The sequence below is a fragment of the Amblyomma maculatum genome, chromosome 5 (assembly GCF_055883805.1).
Source record: "Amblyomma maculatum isolate TAMU_Amacu chromosome 5, ASM5588380v1, whole genome shotgun sequence".
NCBI lineage: Eukaryota > Metazoa > Arthropoda > Arachnida > Ixodida > Ixodidae > Amblyomma > Amblyomma maculatum.
In genome coordinates this window covers 108,652,310-108,675,134 of record NC_139348.1, presented here as the reverse complement: position 1 = coordinate 108,675,134, position 22,825 = coordinate 108,652,310, and the positions used below count along the sequence as shown (strand labels likewise).

The window sequence follows — 22,825 nt, the reverse complement described above, 5'->3', positions numbered from 1 at the left end:
AGAGATATTTTCGGATAAGCTATATGCTGCGCGAACTGCGAAACCAGCGGATGACACCGTGAAACCAAGCGAAACCCACCCGTCGCCACTGCAGCAGGAGCGGAGCGAACAGTGCGCAGGTGGCGCCTCTTGCGGCAGCGGAGAGCGTAATTCAAGGAGAAACATTTCCATTGCTCCTGAGGCGATTGAGAAGGCCGTTGGAAAGTGCGTGCGCAATCCCTTGAGACTGGCCATGACATTACTTAGCTGGTGCAAGTGAATTCCCTTGATAATTCATTTGCACTATCGTCTTGCGCACAGTTCCAAAAGAAAAAAAAAAAGAACATGTAACGAAAATGTTGGTGTCTCCGTTTCCCCAAAGCGGTGGTAGCAGTGAGTGCTAGCGCTATGTTAATCTTCATTAGTAGATATTTTCGGGATAGCGGCCAGGCGCTATCTGCATGCTCGCATTGGTGGACACGGTGATATTGTTTCTAGCCTACGTCTTTCCATTAAAAATGGCGACGTTCTGTCACGGTACGTTGCAGTAGTGCTGAAGCAGTACTACTCCAAGACTGGGGAAGAAGAAAATAAAAGGGTCCAAACTTACTTCTGCACAGAAAACTTAGTATTATAATTCAAAAAACACAATATATGCCGCACTTCATCGCAATGTTTACACAGCAGCAGAGCTTGATTCTTCTTTTCCATGCCTACAGAAATCAACGCACACAGAGACCTGCTGAAAATACAACCTTTAGAACTATGTCACATCTTGTTTAGAGGCGCGACGAGCTTTCTTGTCCAAGAGTTGAAGTCGACTAGAGTTTAACTGTAAAGTCGATGAGTGCGTGGCGCCATCTGTCGGAATCGAATCACAAGCGAACTCGGCCAATGCAGTCCACGCAGTTGACGCTCGGAAAGAAAGGCATAAGCTTCGCCGTGCTATCCCGCGGTAATTACCAATACCAACATAAGTGTCGCCATTTTCAGCCCTACAGCGCGCACTTATAAACACAAAGCAGCTGTCACAGGATTCTAGTTCTGGCGCACCACACTAACCTAAAAGCGCGCAACACAATTTTCGTGTACTTCCGTTTTCGACTTGCAGTGCTGACGCTGGTTCAAACACTGGTGCTAGATGGCGAAGGGGAAAAGGTGTTGCTTCGCTCGTTGCTGCTTAGGAGGCGATCCATGCACTTGCTTTTTTAAGTCACCACACATATGACAGCAAGCCTTGCTCCAGTCATACCCTTGTGGACGTGATGAATGAGTCTCAGTAGTTCCAGCTTGCGCAAAAGAGGCTTCTCCAAGAGGCGGCTTAAAGATACCTGTACGAACTTTTCAAAGAGCTCTACGTGCGCAGGCGCCACAAAGGACCATACTTATTCGTACACCATTTCCATTGACTCCATGTGCCTGATGTCTCCGAAGACAGTCGGTTTAAACAGAGTGAAAGGACTCGCACAGAGGCCTTGAAAGCCATCCAGTGGTATCATGGTGATCATTGTTGAATCTTTGGACTTCCCTTTGCGGTCTTCAAAAATGCTGGCCCACTAGATGAGAGCTGACTTAGATAAGGGTTTTCCGGGATGTCTCTAGCGACACGTCAGCATGTATGTAGGATTGATGGCCGCACATACCAGGAATCAGTGAGGCAGTCTCTGTCCTCCTAAGTGAACTGTAGTACAAACAATTAAGTTACTTTCCGCACTGCTGCTCATCGCACTGAGGAATAGGGCACACAGTCCTGACCTAAATAATGCAGTCATTAATTCACTTACACTACGGTCACCCTTCCCGACTCTGCACGTGTTTATAGGATACCTTTAAACATGGCCTGCTACCGTCCCTTAAGGACACGCACTCAAGCCGTTTTGATGAGGGTGTTCCAAAGCACTTTTCGCGCATCTACGCACACAGGGGTGACTTGCAACCCTTGACAGAGAAACTGAGGAACTGGTGAGGTAGACAGCGTCTTTTAAGCGAACTCTAGCGCTTCAAGGTCACACCACAACTGAACACGATAGGCCTAAAGGAGCATTACCTTTTAAACAACACCTCAATTTCATCGGGGCTGGAGGGGCACAGCTCGTTCAACAGCACCGCAGTGGAAACTTCGAGGCGTTGCTCGATACCGAAAACCTCTCATTCCCCGCAGTTCTTACACCGTGGCGTGAGTTACGGCACTCGAGGAACTGGCACCTGGCGAGCTCGCGATCGCTGCAGCGCTGCCGCAACTGCTGCACTCTCCGCTGTCGCCGGTCGATCGCTCGTCGTCTGAGCTGTCGCTGGCGTCGCTGATTTTGAGGCGTGGCGTCTCGTATCCGTTGACAGACTCGTAGCGTCCGTTGCTCAGCGTCTGGGGAGACCGCGGAGGTTTTGGTGGCGGGGTCGCTAAGGGAGCTGTCAGTTTCAGCACCTCGGGCTTTGTTGCCGCATCCTCCGCAGCCGCGCTAGGAGCCCGCGCGTAAGCAGGCGCTGTCGCAGCCTTGCTGTTGTGGCGGCCGAAATGGTGGCGATGTCCCGCGGAACGCAGGTCCCGCACCCTCCGCAACACTTCGGGAATGCCTGCAACCCCAGGGAGCACCGATTACCACACTGGTACTCCTCCCTAAGCCCATTTCTTGAATCACAGCTTGCCTTTTTTTGCGGCAGTGTGTACTGCTTAGCGTCCTTGAGACAAGCTTAAAGCAAGTATTCACGTTCGCTCTCGGCCAATATAACAGGGAGCACACTTGAACTAAGTCCCACCTTGTCTTGTGTGAATGTAAAAGGAACGTTTGCTGCCTCAGATGAGCTTACTTGCATAAGCATCACACAGAGCATAACGTTTGCTGCATAATTCATGACAGCTAGGACATTGTTTATTGAATTATACCGCGTGTTGTTCTGGCCGCAACTGTACAGTAAGCAAAAGTTTTCGTAACCGCTAACGGAGTAGAAGGTGAATTGCTCACCAGTCAAAAGTTTGTACTTAGAAACTGAACGTTAAGGCGCCGTTCAGGTGTCCACAGAACAAGTGTGACAGATGCCACGCCTTTCCTTTCCTGTGAACCAATTATTATTATTAATCCATGCTTTCGCGCGCCACCAGTTCATTATATGCCGAGGGTTGTTTTTCTTTCTTAATGTTATTAACAAGCATTCTTTTTATAGTAACAGTGTGATACGTCGGTGCGGTTTTGCAGGTAGGTTGTGAAGGCAGGCATTTTGTATGAGAGAACTCAATAACTATAAAGGCGTTTGGCGCGTGGGTAAATAAATAAATAAACAACTAAGTATAATTAAATAACGAACCTATTGATTTTACATTCTAGCAGAAAATTGTTTAGCGAAGTCAATCTAAAGAGCTTTGAAATACCTATTTCTTACTTTCCGTTTTGTGTTCCACAATGCCGACAAAGAGAATTTAAAAAAATGGGACAACGATTTGTGTTTACGGCCTTCAATTTCGCTATATAATTTGCTCCCTAAAATCAAAGGTAAAATGTTAATTACCTAGTTAATTTTAATAACTGTGAGGCGAGCAAAAATGAAGATCGGCATGGTAGCGTGGCGCCTGCCTGCACTCACTCTTGGTGGTGAAGTAGTGGGCGTCGCACCGGCGTACCACCAACAGTACGGCACCCACGGCGAGCAGGAGCACGGCGAGAGCGCCAAACACGATGCCCACGATGACACCCGCGCTGGTACCGGGGGAGGGCTGTACGCGGGCACCCACCAGGCCTTTCAGCTGCAGCCTGTGCAGAAGTCGGGATGGAGTCAATGGGAGGAGCCTCATAAATACCTCATTATTCCCTGGACTAAAGGGGCGTACACACAAAGACACTAGTGTGTCCTAAAAGACCGCACAAGTTTTCTGACGCACCATATAGCCCAATAAGCAGCATCCCGTGATGTGTCATCTGCGCTATATGAAGGAAAAATTCCACATCTTTGAAATAAGACAAGGTGCTTGGGGGCGTTTCCATCGACAATCTTCGACGCATGCGCGGTTCGCTCTGTTACTTGTCTCAAAGAAACAAAACTGGTTGGAGTGCAGCACCCGTCCTCTCCATATATATTTTTATGCTCGTCTCTTCTTAGCTCTTTGGAGCTTTTCATTAATTTGAACTTTACCAACTAGCCCAGCAATTGATTTCACGTGCTCTATATACGCGGATAAACGTTTGCTGCTGCGCTGAAGCTCAGAGGAGGGAATAGATAAGTACGGAAAGGCCTTGTCACTGCCTACCCTACAGAAAAACCAAAAGTTCTGCGTGGCAATAACCTCATAAAATCTCATTTTATCACACAGACCCTCATACGGTGCACATCTATATCATAATATATCGTACATAATTTATGATAATGTACAAGAAACTATGAGACCTTATGCAATTATATGCGACTAGTATGTGATTTATGTGAACTGAGTGAGATTGAGGGAGAAAATGTGAGTTTATTGCCTCATACAGTATGCTTTGAGTAGGGTAACTCTGAGCGCGAAAATTTCCTCCTGTCGTCTAAAATAGCATGAAATACACTACGGGACATGTATACAATACATTGGACGGCTTTTCAAATGGCTCTGGTGGAGCCGAAACGCAAGATATTAGAGGGATTCAACGCTGCTGATCCTAATTGTAATGAATACGAAATACTGTACGACAGCGAGGAAAGCTGAGGAAAGAAATACACGGAAAACATATAAGAGCATAAAAAGAAGGAAATAAGTAAAAGAGGAGCGAGAATGGTAGATAGAGATTCAACTATCCTTGAACTAAGTTTCGCGAGCGTTAGCCATCGGCCGCAGCCGCTGCTCTGGCTTCGATCTTGGCTCGCTTATGCGCTTGGGAAGCTTCTCGGCAACGAGCAAGTCTGACTTCTTGTTGTTCGATGGTATCGGCAGTCTGTCTGGCACGGCTGCGGTCTCTTAAGAGAGTGGAGGCTTGCCGCCGAGTTGTATTCGCTGGGTATCAGATTTGGCCTGACCCTTGAACTGGAGCGAACGCACATACGGCCCAGCCGACTCACTGTCCATGGCGAGACTAAGGGCCAAGTACCGATAATTAGCTGCTATCCCCCTAGAGCGAGTCTCGTGAGAGCACTGCGTGCTTTTGCTCACACTTGCCAGACTTTACTTTCCGAGCGAACTCAACCTCACGGGCGACGGAGGTGAATGACCTTGTGAGAGGCATAACCTATAAGAGCGTATGCACTCCAAAAAGAAATTAAGAGGGTCTCTTAGATGTCTCTTCAAATAAAAACGGCGAAAGCCTACACTTCCTCTCCAGTCAGCTGCCGTCATTTCAAATCATCGTTTGACATATTGGTCGTTCTGTAGTCATGCTGAGTCATGCCTATTCATTGTAGTCGTTACTACTCATAGATAAGCATGCTTACTCCTTTACAGTCAGTTGCGGCCAATACAAGTTGTCGTTTGACATATTGCTTGTTCTGTAGTCATTTTAGTCACATTATGGTCATTTTATTAGTCATTACCATTATTCATTAACTGTATCAATATCTATCGCACAACTTTTATTCGTTACCAATCACCATCAATCGTGTTAATTTGTAATTTTCCTCCTCATACATCTGTTGTTAGCAAGTTACACATCAAAGCACAGATCCCATGCACAGATCCAACGCACAGATTCCGCGCACAACTCTCGCGCACGGTATTTCGTTTCATGAGCCTAGAAAGGTCTTCGTCTTGATAGACTTTTAGTTTAGCGCTGCCACTTACCGCTGCAGTCTACCGCTACCGTGAACCGCCAGCACCGCACGCGCTGATTGGCGCCCGCGTGCGGCGCCCGCCGAAATTTGACAGGAACGTGGCGCCATCTGTCACCGTCAGGGTGATCTGCGCATGCGTACTGACGCTCGCGCGGTAGCGGTAGACGGTAGTGGTAAGTGGTAGCGCTAAACAAAAAGTCTCTAATAAAACCCTAACGGTAACTCAATGTCATCGCATAATGACGGCTAAGCGCCTCTGTAACTCTTTTGCGGCTCTATATCCGTGCGTTTCTTGATTCGGGCAAAAAGCGGTATACCTGCGCAGCATGTCGAAGTAGGATTGGACCATCGACTCGAGTCCCTGGTAGAAGTCGCAGTTGGCGAAGTGGCCGCGACTCTCCAGGTAGATCTGGTCGGCCACCTCTTGCGGGAACACGTCCGACACGGCAGGTCCCACAAGGGTGTGCGACTACGACGTTGCAAACAAGGTCGAGTGACTTTTTTTAATGAACATGACGTTGCGCTTGCGTGCAAGTTGGTGGGGGCGTCGTACCTCAGGGCCACTCTGCTCCCGTCATTTAGCGCTGCTATTTCAACCAATTATGCGGGACGTTCTCTTCAAGAGTGGCCAGGGGTAGCAGGAAACTGGGCTGTCTCGCAAGCGACATAAAAGTCGCTTAGCCGTGCGGCGGGGTTGGTATATCACTTCGGTTCTTTCGAAATGCGCAAGGATAGTCGTATACATAGTCGCTAACTTAACGTCCAGAGTGAAACTATAGCTCCGTCGCACGGCATTACGCTGCAAGACAGCTAGCCTCTTTGCCATCCTGAAACGTCTTCAGGGAGCAATACAAACTTTACAGCATTTTTCCAGCCTCACTTCTGTTAGATGCGCACAAAGTACTGAAGCCTTAATTTTCGTCACTGCTCAAGCGGCTGATCATAATATGTTTTCAAGCAGCCGCGTCAAGATTATTTGTGACTCGACACTTTCTCGCCATGCCCTTGCCCCAGAAAAGCTCATTAACACTGATTTAACTGGACACAAATAATTTCAGTATTTCTATGTGTTTACGGCGCCCGCACGAAAGATTCATTTCCCACTTAGCTAGTAAATCCAGGCGTGGTATAGAAACCACACGATATCACCGGATCTATCAGCGTGACATGAACTGAAATGACAACTGACACCAAGTTTGTGAGACAGAGAATATTATCCGGCTCAGATTCCCGACACTTAATACTACGTCTCTGTAAAGTGTTCGCATCCGCCTGCCTTACCCGAACAATAAGGGAACCAGGATTGTTTCCTCTTTTTAACACGAAGCCAGTGCTTTCCATACCTGCTGGTCTTTGGTGGAGATGAGCAGCAGTATGTCGTCGTCGCAGTGGCCCAAGCCCCACTGTTTGCGCAGTCTCTCCGCAAACAATCGCACGGCCTCCGATATCGGCAGACTGCAAGGAGAGTTGGCTAATGAGAAGACGATGTGTAGATGCAAAGATACTGATCTATGGGCTAATTCTAGCAGGTTGCAGTGAACCATGTGCTTATACAGCTGACCGACAGATGCATCAACTGCCTTCCTGACGATCTGATTAGTTCATTCATTCACTTAATAACGGAATAATTGATTGATTGGTTGATTGATTAATTGATGGATTGATTGTATTTTTAAAGGAATGAGTGATTTGGACAGCGAGTGAGATGTAGTCTTCAGGTGTGGGGATAGAAGCGGCACTCACTTGTGGGGCCTGTGGATGTGCTCCATAATTGCCACGCCGAGTGTGATGCCCCTAGCCTGCGACTTGCCGCAAGTGGAGCAGATGCACAGCGTCTCGTTCCTAATGCGCTCGATGATCCAGTCCAGGGAATCCGCTGCAGCATCGCGAGTATTACATCCAGGTCACAACCGTGCAGTGAAATGCACCGCATGCAAATTCCGACTTGTTGGGCGACACCCTCTCTGGCGTCATTTCTCGAACGACTGACGATATCCGTTAGTACATTAGTGAAATATCCTACGCTACGGACACATTGAGCAGTTGACATGTTCCACAACATAAGAAAAGCAAGCAGTGGTTCGGTTGGACTAATGCGAGAAAAAAAGTAGATGAGCACAGTAGGATTACGTCAACAAAACGCTGTAAAAATTGGTTTACACTGTCGCTGCATTCATACGCCCATTCCTGTGCGCTCCTCAAAAACCTTAAGTGCAAAAGGGCATCAGATCACATCATAAAGTAAACTTGGAAGGAGCGGGGAGGCATCGCACGGCACAGAGGACGCGTATTTTAGCAATAGCTGAATTTCCGCCCTCATTCGTTATTGCTACAATACAGTATCGAAAATTAAACATCGAAAATTAAAATGATGTATATTGCATTCGATTAAGCCTAAAATTGAACTTCATCTTATTTCTTCTAAACTTTAGGGAAACAATTTAAAAGCTTTTTGGTAGAGTGGGCATCTTGTTTACCATCCTGGCTACAAAATACGACATTTTCGCTCTCCTATGATCTCAGCAATATAAACATCCCTCCGAAACAAAGCCACGCAAGCTCTGTGAGCAAAGTTTCTTTTTCGGCTTTGCGCCTACTAATTCCCACGCTGTACAGTGCTCGAATCTCAGCTCGTCCAAGATTGCCCTGCTGAGGTGGCTCAATTAGGCCTCAGTAATAGGGTCGGCGACGTTCATCTCCAGGACCATTTGCGTCAAAGGAGCAGCGCTTTCGCCGCCTTTGGACAAAGGTACCTCATTGGAAAACACCTTGGAGGAGCGCCATGCAAAAGGGTTGTTATTGTCTCATTATTATTGCAGGGACTACAAGACATGACACGTAATGTAGTGTGTAATCAAATAAGGCTTTCAAAACTTTCTTGAACAATGGACCTTTTTCCTGTAGCGCATCCCTCTTGTGACCGCAAGGTGAAATACGTTTGACGGGACAGATTACTGAGTCCCCGCGCATATTTTCTGCAGAAGTTCGTTTAAACTTGTGGGGTGAGCTTATTTTTCAAGCAGTAATTTGTGCAGGCCTTGCTTAGCCTTTGCAGAGACGCGTGAGCCATCTATGGACGCCTCGTCACCCCCTCCCTCCCTCCCTCCCTCCCTCCCTCCCTCCCTCCCTCCCTCCCTGTTTTAAGCCATGACAACAGGACGCTGGCTAACATGGCCGTGTCTTCTCGCTTGAAGCGAACTAGGGGTAGGCAGGCACAATACAATGCGTGCATTTCCGATGACCTATAGAGGATGCTAGCACTGCACTAAATTATTGTGCAGCAGTTCATCGCGTGGATGAAGCGAGGGACGTCGTTTCGTGAAAAAGCACGTGCAGCGAGCTCCTCTCCTTTTTCGCCTGGCATCCCGCAAAAATGGAGGCTCAGGATGCTTTGCGTATGCGCAGTAGCGTTACCGGAAAAAAGTCCATTCAATCGGACATGAAAAAGCATTTAGCTCCGGTTGGTTACTGGTCCACGTAGTGATGACGTCACAGTCCTGCTGAACCAGTCTGATGTTTTCGTACTAACAGCCAATGCATATCAACGGCAGACAGGTTTTGTGCTAAATTGACATATGATAATTTTGTCTTAAGAAAACAACGCCAAACAACGTCTGTTTAGGAAATACATCCTTAGCAATTGATCCGGACGGTACATGTGAGAAGATATCTTGCCTTGTTTTTTGTTGATGACCCTGTCCGGGTCGCAGACGAAAGACGACCGGTAGCGGTTGCAATAGCGAGGCTGCATAATCGGGTGCGGGTACTCGTCGACGCGCCAGTACCACCGGGAGTCCGGATCCTCGTCCTCCGCGCTGCACCAGTTGTCGGCAGACACCGCCAGGGGCGCGCTGGAGCAGAGTAGGGCGGCCAAGATGGCCGCCAACGTACCACTGCCACGTTCCCTCATGGCGTTTGTAGCAGTCCCCTTTAGGCGCTACGCTGACTTCAGCCGATGGAGAAAAGAAATGGGCAGCTGGGCTGGCGCATGCGTACCGGCTGTAGCACCAACCCAATCTCAAAGCTCTCAGTCCACGTCATCGTGGATGCTTCCATGCGTATACGCTGAACATACCTCGGTGTTACTACGGGACAGCGCGCTAGCCGCCCGGGGGACATAGGAGAGTGTCTGCATAGAAAAACCAGCAACGAAATTAATGTCTTCAGACAATACGTAAATGAGGTTCTATGTTCCCGTTTGTCACCCGGGAAAGGAGAGACAGCAATACCTAAGCTGATTTCTCGGTCTTCTTTTTCCCTAGTCAAAGGACTCATTTACCGTCCAAACACAGAGTAGGCCGGTAGATGCCACAAGAATACTGATAGCACGGTAAAAAGAAAAGGGGGGGGGGAGAGGGGGGGCGTTAGAAACCCCTCAAAGGAGGCCGTTCAGCGAATGGCGCTGACCTGCAGTTTTCATGACGCCCTGTTTAGTCCCATTAAGCTGTGTTTAACCTCGTTTCATCAGCCCACACCCTGCATTGTTGCAATCGAGGGATTCGTCTGGGGGAATTATCCACAAATTCATGCAAATATTTTGAGGCTATTGGCTGCAATGGGGTCCTGAAAGCCTTTTTCTTGAGCTGTGTCCCACTACAGATGTAAGGAACTGGCCAGTCAAGGGGACCTTTCCAATAGTCACAAACTGACCACGTGATACTAGAGTGCTAACGTCAGTGAGTTTTCCGGCATACGGTACAAGCACTACATTAATAGGTTATATCTATGAGTATTAGACCAATGCTTGTACTGATACTGCTACCTCCTCGCCGTGATGTCTCAGTGATTAGGGAGCCCGGCTGTTGGTTCAAATGGCACAGGATCGATCCCTGCTTCTGGGATCTTGTTTCGATGAAAACGAAACGCAAGGAGCTCGAGTTTTGAGCCATGTCAGTGAACAGTAAAGAACACCAAGCAGTCATTTTGAAATGTTAAACCCTGTAAACCAAACCAAAATTCTTACCCCAAAAATACATTTACATTACTGCTGTTACTACTGCTACTATACTGTTCCTACTGCCACTTTTAACACTACAACACCCGTTATTGCTACTACTACTGCTACCGCCACCGTTACTACTATTTCCGCTACTCCTGTTACAACTGTTTGTACACGATAACGGCGCAGTAAGCATTACAACATCGAGGTTTGGAGCGCTGCAATGTTTCGCTAAAATAGGGCGAAACTGCATAACTACAGTCATGGCTCAGGATTAAACCAAGTTATGTGTATTTCAGTGAAAGTTATGCAGGCAGGTACAGTCAAAGTCAAAATCACGGACGCGCGAAATGCGACAAAATTAGAAGCAACGTTCCTGATAAAGGCATTGCAGGCCCACATGCTCATCGTCATTTTTATAGTCGTTGTTTGTTTTAGCGCGTATCGTAGGTTATCGACCCGATAACTCAGCCACTTGGCGTTGCTTTTCCCATGGTAGAAACAGGCAGCAATTTCTTTGACTCCATTCCACGTGGCACCTGGTGCGAGGTGTATTCAAAAGTCTGCACACTACAGAGAGCATCTACATCCACATCTGCAAACTCTGGTATATCACACGGACTCATATGACGTCACACATCATGGTGACATGCTCGCGGCCATGCTGCATGACCCTGTGACGCCCCCAACTTATCACCCAATCAGAAATTTTCCTCGCACTTCTGGGTTTTATTGCGGGAGCAGGAGAGCCGCCTTCACCGACTTCGCCGATGTCTGTCTATCTGTCTGAAGTTGTCGACTTTGGCAGCACTTCAGAGATGAGAATCGAACCGTGGATCCTCAGTCAGACACGTCATTCCTAGACCACAGAGGCCCGTTTATGCCCCTTGATTAAGGCGGGGCTTCGACTAAGTCGGGAGACCTTTGAATTAATGTGACAGATTACGTAGCTGTATACATGCTACTGGGTCTGTTTTAATCGAAACTGAAGGGAAAACCGAAGTTCTATAGCGCCCCTATTGCGCATTTTGCCTAAGTACGCTGTGAAGTTAGTCTTGCGGATTCTGCATGCTGCAATTGCTCCACCGTAACGACACCTCGCTGGAGTCTGCGATTTGCTGATGACATTGCCTTGCTAAGCAACTCGGGGGATGAACTGCAAATAATGATTGATGACCTAGACAGGATAAGTAGAAAGGTAGGCCTGAAAATCAATATGCAGAAGACTAAGGTAATGTTCAACAGCCTCGGGAAGGAACAACAGTTTACATTAGGTAGCGAAATACTGGAAGTAGTAGGCGAATACGTCTACTTAGGACAGGTAGTAACCGCAGATCCGGACCATGAAAAGGAAATAACAAGACGAATAAGATTGGGATGGAGCGCATTTGGCAAGCACTCGCAGATTATGACTAGCAGCTTACTGGTATCGCTCAAGAGAAAAGTATACAACAGTTGCATCTTGCCTGTATTCACCTATGGGGCTGAAACGTGGAGGCTAACCAAGAGAGTTCTACTTAAGTTGAGGACAACCCAGAGGGCTATAGAACGAAAAATGGTAGGGGTAACATTAAGAGATAGAAAGCGTGCAGAGTGGGTCAGAGAAATAACTCAAGTTACCGACATTCTAGTAGAAATTAAGAAGAAGAAATGGACATGGGCAGGACATGTAGTGCGAAGAGAGGATAACCGATGGTCGCTGAGGGTAACAAACTGGATTCCAAGTGAAGGAAAGCGTAGCACGGGGCGGCAGAAAGTTAGGTGGACGGATGGGATTAAGAGGTTCGCAGTGGTCAAGTGGATGCAGCTAGCACAGAACCGGGTTAAGTGGAGAAATATGGGAGAGGCCTTCGCCCTGCAGTGGGTATAATCAGGCTGATGATGATGATGATGATGAACGACACTTGAATATTAAGTAATATCCACAAATCAGGCACATATATATACAGTCACACGTAATCGTTAATAGCCATTCCTGCTCTCACCATCTGGAGTCCAGATCCGAGCCCTGCGGCAAAGTTGATAGAAGGCGGGAAACCTCCCCCTACAAGACAGATTTCCCTATGGGCAGAAAAATCGGCTGTCATTTTTCTGCTTGTTCGTAGACTCTAAAGGCCTATTCACATGATGGACGGCATCGCTGAAGTCCGCGAGCGGCGGAGCACCGCGTGATTCGACGTTACTGGCTTCGCTTCGTCCGCGGACGGCGCTGCCTTCGCAAGCCATCAGGCGCGTGTGTTTCCCCTCTCAAAACATGGGGCTGGTCTGCTATATTTCTAGCAGACCTACTCTTCTCTTTTTAACGTAATGGAGGAGGTTTGGTAGCGTCAATAATAGACCCGACAACAACAACAAACTCTGCGAAAATATATACGTCGATGTTCTCGCCCCCCAGGCCATCCAAACACCGCAGTCAACAATGCTGTATCAATGCGGCTTGGACAGCTTGGAATGCCTTCGCCTACCAATTTCCTCTCCTGTGGAGTAGCTGTGGATAACTGTGGGGTGCGGCCCAGGCCTCTGGAGGTTTCCGTCCGCACCACGTCGGGTCTGTCCGTTCGGCGCCTCGCCCGCCGTCCACGGTTGAGGTGGAGCCGGTGACGTCAGATGACGTGGTGTTCCGTCCACGGACGGTTCGTCTGTCGTGTGAATCGGCCTTAATTTAATGTTGCCACATTAATTAATGTAAAGGTGATCCCTCCAGGTTGAACCTGCACCCCCCAAAAGTTCCCCATTGTGTTTTGGTTTTTGGCAGCTAGACGGCTGAACAAATCACATGAGCCTCTCTGGCCGGTGCCTATTCGGATAGGAAGCGACCGGTCGCCGACAGCGAGAATGAGCCGTTGGTATTGTTTGGCCTACGCGAAGCCGGTCACCGTCGCACTGATTCCGACTGCCGTGTACTTGAGGCGAGTCTGAAAGAACAGAGCTACGCTACCCCTCAGCATCAAGGCCCAGGCTCATCGCGGTGAGATAACGCGACGGTTACCGGCACGCCCATCCACAAACTGGCGTGTGAGGTTACTGAAACTTCCCACGCGGTTTCCGTGGAAGATACGAAACATACTCCAACATTGCACTGATTTCGCAACGACACAGAAACGGAGGAAGGGTGGAGTAAACACTTTCATTTCTCGTTTTCTCTCAATGCTATCTGCGATGCCCTATGCGCGGTAGAGCTAAGTTCCTAGGGTCTTGAGCGAGTCCCTTAAAGAAATTAGACGCCTTGAGGAACCGTTAGCTCAAGTAACTACTTCTATTTATTAAAGTTTTCTCCTTTTCCTTGTGCGTGCTGTTGGCGCTTGGTAACATCCGGTTCGCGTTAGCGGAAATCACACTCTTCCCCACCAAGCTATTGTGAAAACGGATTTCATTCATTCGCATCATTTGGTATGACTCTGAGAAAAAAATTACATGTGAGCTGGACTGATAAGAAGGTTCCAATAAAAATTGGATTAAACATATCTAATGCAATTTTATACATTCAGTAGTTAGCTAACGCTCTAAAGAGTTGGCTTGTGTGCTCAAGCTTGGACGGGTTGGTTCATCGTGATAAAATAGCGATCACGATGAATTACCAAACAAGCTCGTTCATCCGTCTTAACGGGTTGGTTCTTGTAAGCACGCAGGCAATCAGTTCACTCACTGACGCAGTTTTCCGGCGCAGTTTTTGTCTCGCCGCACATGAAGTACGCAGACCCCGTCGCTTATCCTCTCTTTTTACGAGTCTCACGTGCATGGCGATTTTTTTCTACATTTACAGATTTTATGGTTAAAGCCTTTGCGAGATACGCCGATGTTGTCTCTGCAAATGAATTGTACCGCAAGGCTGGAATATAAGGCTGAAAATTTAGACGAGAAATCAATTAAACTGATGCTAAATTTCTTCATTCTTAATTTCAGGAGAGAAAAGATGTGCTGAAAAAAATTAAGGCCGTCAACATCGGAAGCCTGAGCAGTTTTTATGCGGTTTAATCGACAATGTGGTTTTATTAATTAATTTATATAGTGATACTCTGATATAGTACATATCATAACAAAGTGAGTATGTAGATAGCGTTTTGTGTGCTTTATGCTGATTTCGTTTCGATGAAATGTTATGTATGAAGGCCAGGCAATAAAGAAAAAAGAAGAGAATACACCAATCACGCTAACATATAAACACACTTACATTTATAGCACTTGTAGGCATTTTGCAAACATGAGTGAAAATTTGAAGTTCAAATTTTGTCAATCAAGTTCATTCCTTTCTTTTGCCCTCCAAAAATATTTAAAACAGTTATCCCCCCGCGCTCAAATGCTTTATTGTAACAGCATGTCTTTGTCTCGTGTTATAAGCTATAAATAATAACCTTACGAGTAAGCTGAAAATAAAATGAAACAAGCTGAAAGAGATAGTTTAATTAGAAGTCACAGTTGCGCCGCTCTGTTACTGAGGATATTACATTAAACTTCACGAGCTCGCTGACATATATACAATCTGTACGAGTTCAAATCAAACCTAACTACCTTTTGGTGTATTAATTCCAGTATATCGATGATATGGTTAAAGTGAACGGGTCCAGGGACGCCGGAACGATCCCCCATCCGAGTTCTTGTCTTAATATATATATATTTTTGCTGTAACCTTATGTTGAACCGCCTCGTTTCCATGAAATTGGCTTCTAGCACGACGCCGTGTAGTAGGCAATTTTACGTTGATGACTCCCACGAAACAGGAAAACAGGCCAAGACTGGAGGTGTTTGACATCATTTTGGTCTTCAAAGAACAAGATTTTAACAATAGAAAAAGGCTGGAGAGGGTGCCACGCTGAGACCAACTAGCTCTCTGCGCTAAAAAAAAAAAAATGCGAAATCTGAAAACGTTTTAGTGCGCAATCAGTTCCACTTATTTGAAGCCAAAAAACCCACACTGACACTAGATCGCTGCGCTTTATTTATTTTTTTTTCTCATTAGGGGGGGAGCAGCCTTTGAATGTATGGAATAGCGGCAACTTTTTCTTTGTTACTCAGACTTCCTTGACTGGCATCCGCTTTTTTCTGACATACATTTTTCAGAGCACCTTCCGCAACAGACACAAGAACATGGGAAGGGTTCCCAGCGTTTTCCAACCGCGCTTGCACTGTTGTGAAAAACTTTCATGCATAAGATGCAGGCATGAACTTTTTGAAGAAATTCAGAAATGAAAGGCGAGCAATGGATCGCTTCGAAATTATGCGATGAATTAAAACTTAACAATGGTCTTTCGCTATGAGGTTTGAACATTCAGCACGTCTGATCCCGATACAGTATGACGTTATGTCCAAGAATTTGATAATATCTTCTTCAGGTAGTTTAAATGTTAGGTCTAGAGGCTTTAAGTAGTCAGAAAACAGCGTGAGGGCGGAAAAGTGTCATCCATGAAGTAAGCTTCATTTCTGTTAAGTGCAATTATGAGAGTCGTCAACATATATAAACGTCTTGATGACATTGGTGAAAACAAGTGTGGGAAAGGTTTGTCGGCCCACTTCCGCGTGTGCGAATGCGTCCTCCTTCTGAGAAAGTGTGTGGTTTTGAAACTACATAAAAACAGTTTAACATGTGAAATAATTGAAGTGGAGTCGGTTGTCTATTTGAAAGATGATTGTATAAGCAACCCTTTTGTAGAACTGTTGCCAAAGAAATTCGTGTACCTGGCAGATACGCTTCGCTAGCGCATGTCTGATGGTTCAGTGTGATATTTCTATGGGGCGGCAAGCCAGTGAAAACATGAAAACCGATCATGACTGACGACAATGAGAGATGACTTGTAATGAATGTCGGCTGGCCTACAGCGTGAGCGCTCCTGCCCAAGCTACTGACCGCTTCTTCTTTCTCGTCCGTAACACTACCGCGGCCACCGAGCGATCGTCCCGATCATGGACGAAGAAGAATGTCGAATTTGATCAGATTCATGACATGACTATGATCGTGTATGGGTGGGTGAAGGCACAAGGGCAGGAAGGTAAGGGCTTGCCATCGTGATGATGATGTGATAAAGACTGCCACTGGCATAGAAAGTTTTTTGACCGCATGTCCACGACGCTCGAGCACCAGGAACGCATCCAATTGGAAAGTGCAAATGCTGTGTCATCATGTGTTGCGGCATCTCGAGTCGGTGGGGCCCTCTGGTCATCTTCTCGGGTTGGTGGGTCCTGTGATCTAGTCCCTCTAGTCGTGTGGGTGGCGTCTCTGGTCGATGGGGTCTTCGGGTTGGGTCTCTCCTTCGTCGTTTCTTGTGGTTGGGGCAGCAGGCGGGCGCGGGAAACGGTGAGGTCGAGTCGAGTCTTGCAGGCTGGGGAACAGCCAGGAGATGCGTACAAGAAACCCGCTGCTAAAGACGATGGAAGCAGACGCAAGACGCTAAATCTCCGGTCCGGGCCAGGATGGGGAGAGATGAACGTACCCGGCACGCTCCACCAAAATGTTATGGGGCGGTAAGCCAGTGAAAATAGGAAAGCAGAACATGATCGATGGCGATAAGAGATTACTTTTAATTAATGTCAATGGGCCTGTAGTGAGCACTCCTGCCACGCCACTGCCCGCTTTTTCCTCGTCCCTAACAATATGACAGTATAAAGGTCACCTTTCCTTTTTGAAATAAACATTTACTGCAAGTTAGCGGTTTGTGTGTCTCCGTTCTGTGCCCGTGTCGTTTTTGTTTTGTGTGTTTTTTTTATAAAAAAATTGCGCAAGAGTGTTTCAACATAGTATTTTTTTTGTGCACGAAGCATTGTTAGTTATCCATAGGCACAGTTATTTTCAATATGTTGCCTCTAGTACTAGAGACATTTAGTTTAGCGCTACCGCTTACCGCTACAGTCTGCCGCCCCCGCGCGAGCATCAGTACGCATGCGCAGATCACCCCTGGGGCGACAGATGGCGCCACGTTTCTGTCAAATTCTAGCGGTTACCACACACAGGGACCAATCAGCGCGTGTTGTGCAGACGGCGCGCGGAAGCGGTAGACGGCTGCGGTAAGCGGCAGCGCTAAACTAAAAGTGTCTACTTATGTATTGCTAGCAGCATGTGAAAACTGAAGAGGTCTTTTATTGCGTGTAATTATCATAAGAGCGGCTTTTTCTTTTTTTTTTTTTCAAAATATGTACATCTGTCCTTGGTCACAACAAGCGATAATCTTCGAGTGGTTATTATTTAGGCACTTGGTCTTTGTAAACTAAAGAGGTCTGTTTGTAAAAGAAAAAGTTGAGTCATATGCTGCGTGCCTAAATCTTCATGCGGACTGAAGCTCTAGCCACAGTGTCATTAATAAATAATTAAAATAAAAGTGATCCCAAAACGAATCCCTGGAGGACGCCGGAACGAACCTGGACACTGCTAGTAGAAGTACTGCTTAAGGTTACGAAATGAAATGTGGTCGAAAAGTCGGCTACGATCATAGTATCTCGCTGGTTAAGGTCACCAGATGTTAGTTATGGCGGTAAACCTGTAGATTCATGTTTTGCTATTTCAGTGTAATGCGCCAAACGTTTTCCCAACCATTCGTGGACTGTAATCATGGGCTCAGCTGCAGTTTCTACAAATACTGGAAGCCAACAGTTCTGTAGACTAAGTCTTCGGCTCCGCAAGATCGCTCAAGCCAGATTCATAGCCAAGGGTCCTGGTGTTTTTCATCTGTCTAGTGCCATCTGCCGGAGGATGTCGCTATTTTTCGAAGCTGCGGTGCTTCAAGTGCTCGATGCTTTCAGATAATTTTTTTTTTCTTTTTTTGCTGACTGGGGGTACTAACACTCTCCCGTTAGAAAAGCCAATAAAGAGCTGTAGCTGAGGTAGAAGCATAAGGAAGAAATAACCCAGTCGAAAAAAAACTACAGAACCATGTCAAAAATACGACAGAATATTCTGTAGTTCTGTCGTAAACATCATAATTTCCTGTAGATCTGTAGTGATTTTTTGTAGTTATGTAGTTTTTCTTTAGTAGCTTTCTGTTGTCTGTAGTTCAGTGGTACTTTTTTGTTGTAACTACAGAGAGCTTTCGTGTTACTACAAAAAGTTCTATTGTCACAACAGATTTTCTGCCAAAAACTGCACAGAAATTCTGTCGTAGCAACAGAAATATTTCTGTAGTTTTTTCCGACCAGGAATGCAAACCCGGGGGCACGTCGGCCGATTATATAACACCAACAGCGAGTCGAAAACAGGGTCCTCGCTCTGAAAGGACCGAAAGATTAGTCATAAACCTAATTTAAAACGAGTACGTGCTTCGGTAAAGATACTTGGGAAACCTTCTTCCTCGAGTGCTAGACTGTGACGGCACAAGCCAACGTTGCCAATGATGAAATGCGTCCCAAAATTTCGAGAATCTGGTTAAATTTTAGAGCTTCTGGTGTCGAGGTACGCGAAGGACTTCATCAGACACAATCTGTTTGTTTCGGAGGAAACCATGCGGAAACCACCACCTACCATCTCTGCTCATCCAAAAGTCAACGCGGAAGTCCACCATTTTCAACAAGCAAGGGCATAGGCTATCCTTGGGGGGGTCAGTGTTTGAACTCGGGAGTTGTTGTCTTTTCAGTGACCTCTTCCGTTGCAAGTACCAGGAGTCCAACCTCAAAGAAGCTACCGTGAAAGGGTTCAAGCAACGTACGCTACCATGACTTCCCGAATAACTTTCTGAGGGAGTGGAAAAGCGCCTTCCTGTCAATCAATAGATTTTCCAAGGCCTGAATGGGCATCGCCATTCACGAGTACCGTCTCAAATTTAAGACACTTTTTTTTTCTGGCAACTTCCAGTTCCCCACCCGACTGAAGAAAACGTAGACGTTACTGTAGTGCAATATAGGAGAACTGCCATGCATATTTGCAGTCAGAAGGCCGTCTTTGACGGCACATTTTCAATGCAGTTTTCAAGTATGCAAGTGCTATGTATGAGAAAACCCACAAGGAATTGGTACAACATGCCTGTCGTTCATGTCCATTGTGTGTGAAACGCAGTGGTGGAGCAGGTCTTCATTCAGCGCTTGTCATGTAGCTTTTTTTCATCTTGTCCTGTGTCCTCCTGTTCGCGCTGTTTATATTAACAATGGATGTTTACCAACTCGCCCAACAAAGCATCTTGGTAAGCCATATGCCCTGTGTCTTCCTGTTCGCGCTGTTTATATTAACAATGGATGTCATCATTCAGGTCGCGTGTTTGAAGAAGTACAGAAACAAAGTGTCGCTGAAAATTTTGAATGTCCTTATGTTTACGCACGGCCTCCAGGGAGATGTACCAAATTAAATTTATTATCGACGACCATGTACTACATGCCTAAGTCCCTGCCAGACTTGTATGGTGCATAAAGTGATAATTATAGAAGCTGAATGATATGGTTTTATTTTAATAAAATGCATATTTCATGACACCTGCATCTTAGCGATTTTAGGCATGTTTTGACAATTCAGAATTCGGGTGAAACCAGGAGAAATTTCTGCGACATTCTCATATTGCGGCCACTTTCCGACCTGGCAACACTGGCAGAAGCCGGGCTCTGGAGGCGGTCGGATCTGGCGGCATCCCGGGCTAGGGATGCGAACCAAGAAGATGTGCAGGCAGTCAACATCTGCGCTAACTCATCCCCTCTCTCTCTCTCTTAGTTTTGTTTAATAAAGTTCTACTCTGTCTTTCTCTGGTCATATCTTGGTTTCCCTCAATGAGGCGCACACAAAATAAAAAATTATTGTCGAAAGTTCAGTCCACCACCTTCGCACAAATACATCAGTTCCCATTACTGAAGGTCTCCGCGAGAAAGAGTACGAGACTCAGCTCTGTCAGAACACGTATTCACCTGAACGCTAGAACGCCGCGAAAATGTTTTCTTCTTCAAAATTCGCGTATTTGAAACGAAAATATGACGAGTTTGTTTCAAGCAATTGATTTGTTGCGGAATCCTCAGGTGGTCGAAATTTCCAGAGTCCTCCACTACGGCGTCTCTCATAGCCTAAGTCGCTTTGGGACGTTAAACCCCACAAACCAAACCAAACCCAATCTTTCTTACAGCTTTTATTTTCTTTTTCATGCAAGCGCGTGGTGGTGCAATTTCTTACTGCAGCTCACGAAAGACATCTTTAAGCCTTCTATATGGCAGGCACTGGTCATCCCTGCTATACCGATTGACATGCTATCGTGCACGCTGAAATACAGCCATTACTTATGTCTCTTTAAAGGCCGTCAGGCCGTCGTCAAAGAAGAAAGAATACTGAAAGGCGCTCGCACTGATGCCTTATACAACGCGTTTAACAACGACAACAAAGCATCCCCCCCCCCCCCCAACAAAAAAAAATCACAATAAAAAAGTTATGTAACAAAGGAATAGAGCGGCAGCGCAGACCTTGTTGCAGCTCAAGAACGACCAATCTGGGCGGGCGCATACACGTGCGCGCGCAAACAAACCAGACAGCCGTGACGGTAACAGTGAGGCCGCCGCGCGTTGTCTGAGTGGCATCGGTTGTTTACCGCCGTCTCCGAGCGCTGTACGATAAGCAACTATCGGTGCAAAGGGCCGAGCCACCACACTTCCCCAAAGGGAAGCTGCCTCCGCGGCGTTGTTCGAACTTTTTCAATTTTTGTGGCATTTGGCAAAAACCGACAGACAATAGCATGTATGCATTGCTGGTCGATTTCACTTCCTGGCTGGCGCCGTGCTTTTATTCCGTTCATCTTCGGAGTTTAGTTCATTCCACTTGCTTCCCAATGTATTTTTCAACGTGTGTCTCGCCTCTATAACAAGTCCTACCAGCCTACCTGCCAGTGAAGCAACGTGTCTATTTAAACCACACTATGTTATAATCTTAAAAATAACTATTAACTCGCACTTCGAACTCGAACCGGTTAATATTTATGCTGTACAGCTGTAGACGACCTCCTTGTCTGTGAATGCATTAATTTAATTTTGTTTCGTTGTGACGCTGTTCCTGTAACAATTTATGTAGAAATAGGCACTGTCATTTGATTAAGAAAGCCATTTATGTTACAGAAACAATATCAGAATAGACGAGGTGCCAGAATACGTACAATTCACTGTAAACCGACATTATTTGTCCTTACAAGCGAAGATATATGCGTAGTTACAGGTGAAATCACTAGCCTAGCCTCGTACTTCCTCCTCGTTTTCATAACGAATAGGCGACGAATGTAAAAAAAAAACGAGTTCAGCGCTGTTTGCTGACACCTGAGAAGTGTCGAGCGAATTTCAAGCGAACGGACACTTTTTTTACGCTCGCCGACACAGAATGGAATGTCAGATTTGCACAAGGCACATTCAGCAAGGAACGGCGTAAACTGGGAATGTGCTGCTCCTGAATATTTGAGGTGTGATTTGGGGAACTGAGTGTACGTTGCGCTAAATACTTTCTAACATGTTCTTATACTCATGCAACTTGTCAGTAAAAGATTTCGGGGCTCAATACTGTAAAAAAAAAATCGCGCATCATTCACGACGTGAAATGCTTTCTGTTCTTTTTATATGTTTTTCAAGGGCGGTTCGTAATATATTCGAGCTTTCGTGTTTGCAGGCAAAGAGGCGCACACAACTCAAAAGGATATCGCTTGTAGGCTTTCATGGAAACAAATATCAGAGCAAAAGGGCCAGCGGAAAAAGTAACATCTTAGAAACTGCTTTCTCTTTGCTGTATCTGTATTTTCACTGCACTATTTCTCATTAAGGAATATAGGAAACAACTGGATCTAGTGTTGGGTAATTTGCCCTACGACTGTTTAATTTCGGTATATTGAAACAGAACAGCACCATTTTGGCGGATATATTCAGAACGGTAGCTAATAAAAATGATACAGATCTGCTTATCACTGTGCTTTAACATCGCACTGACGCATCCACGTTATCGGCAGCAAAAGAAACCTCTGCGGCGATGACTCTAGCTGGGCCATCTTAAAATCTACCGAGCGACCCAAATAAACGAGACATTACGCCGTATACGAGACGAGCCAGTATTACGCATCGATAAGAGCAGATAAGGAGTGAATGAGAGCGGACACTCACGCACCTGAGATGCCCGTTCACACGTATGTCGTCGGCAGCATCAACGCCTCGTGAGCACCATTATTCCTCGCTAGCAATAGCACCCGCCGCCAGTGCCTGCGGTCAAGACGTCCGACACGACTCCTGGTGACGAAGATACACAAGATGAGGGATCCGCTTCTACGA

At 46.3% G+C, this 22,825-nt stretch overlaps 1 protein-coding gene across 2 annotated transcripts; it reads right to left on the bottom strand.

Moving 5' to 3' along the window:
• Nucleotides 1–274: 274 nt before the first annotated feature.
• Nucleotides 275–22,825, bottom strand: LOC146189194 (uncharacterized). 2 transcript variants are annotated; one of them, XM_084604081.1, is made up of 8 exons: nt 22,665–22,825; nt 9,779–9,832; nt 9,379–9,684; nt 7,447–7,579; nt 7,047–7,158; nt 6,021–6,172; nt 3,556–3,722; nt 275–2,550 (listed from the first exon to the last, which is right to left on the bottom strand). In XM_084604081.1, exons 3-8 carry the CDS (start codon nt 9,611–9,613, stop codon nt 2,144–2,146), a joined length of 1,206 nt encoding a protein of 401 aa, XP_084460207.1. In that variant the 5' UTR covers nt 9,614–9,684; nt 9,779–9,832; nt 22,665–22,825; the 3' UTR covers nt 275–2,143. The 2 variants fall into 2 exon arrangements, with proteins under 2 accessions (XP_084460207.1, XP_084460206.1); XM_084604080.1 differs by having other exon boundaries at nt 276–2,550; nt 9,379–9,832; nt 22,661–22,825.

Coding starts and splice junctions, on each gene's coding strand:
- LOC146189194 (XM_084604081.1), bottom strand. CDS start 9,613: ATGAGGGAACGTGGCAGTGGTACGTTGGCGGCCATCTTGGCCGCCCTA. Junction 3,723..6,020: donor TACTTCGACATGCTGCGCAG/GTATACCGCTTT, acceptor ACTTCTGCACAG/GCTGCAGCTGAAAGGCCTGG. Junction 2,551..3,555: donor CCACTACTTCACCACCAAGA/GTGAGTGCAGGC, acceptor CTGGGGTTGCAG/GCATTCCCGAAGTGTTGCGG.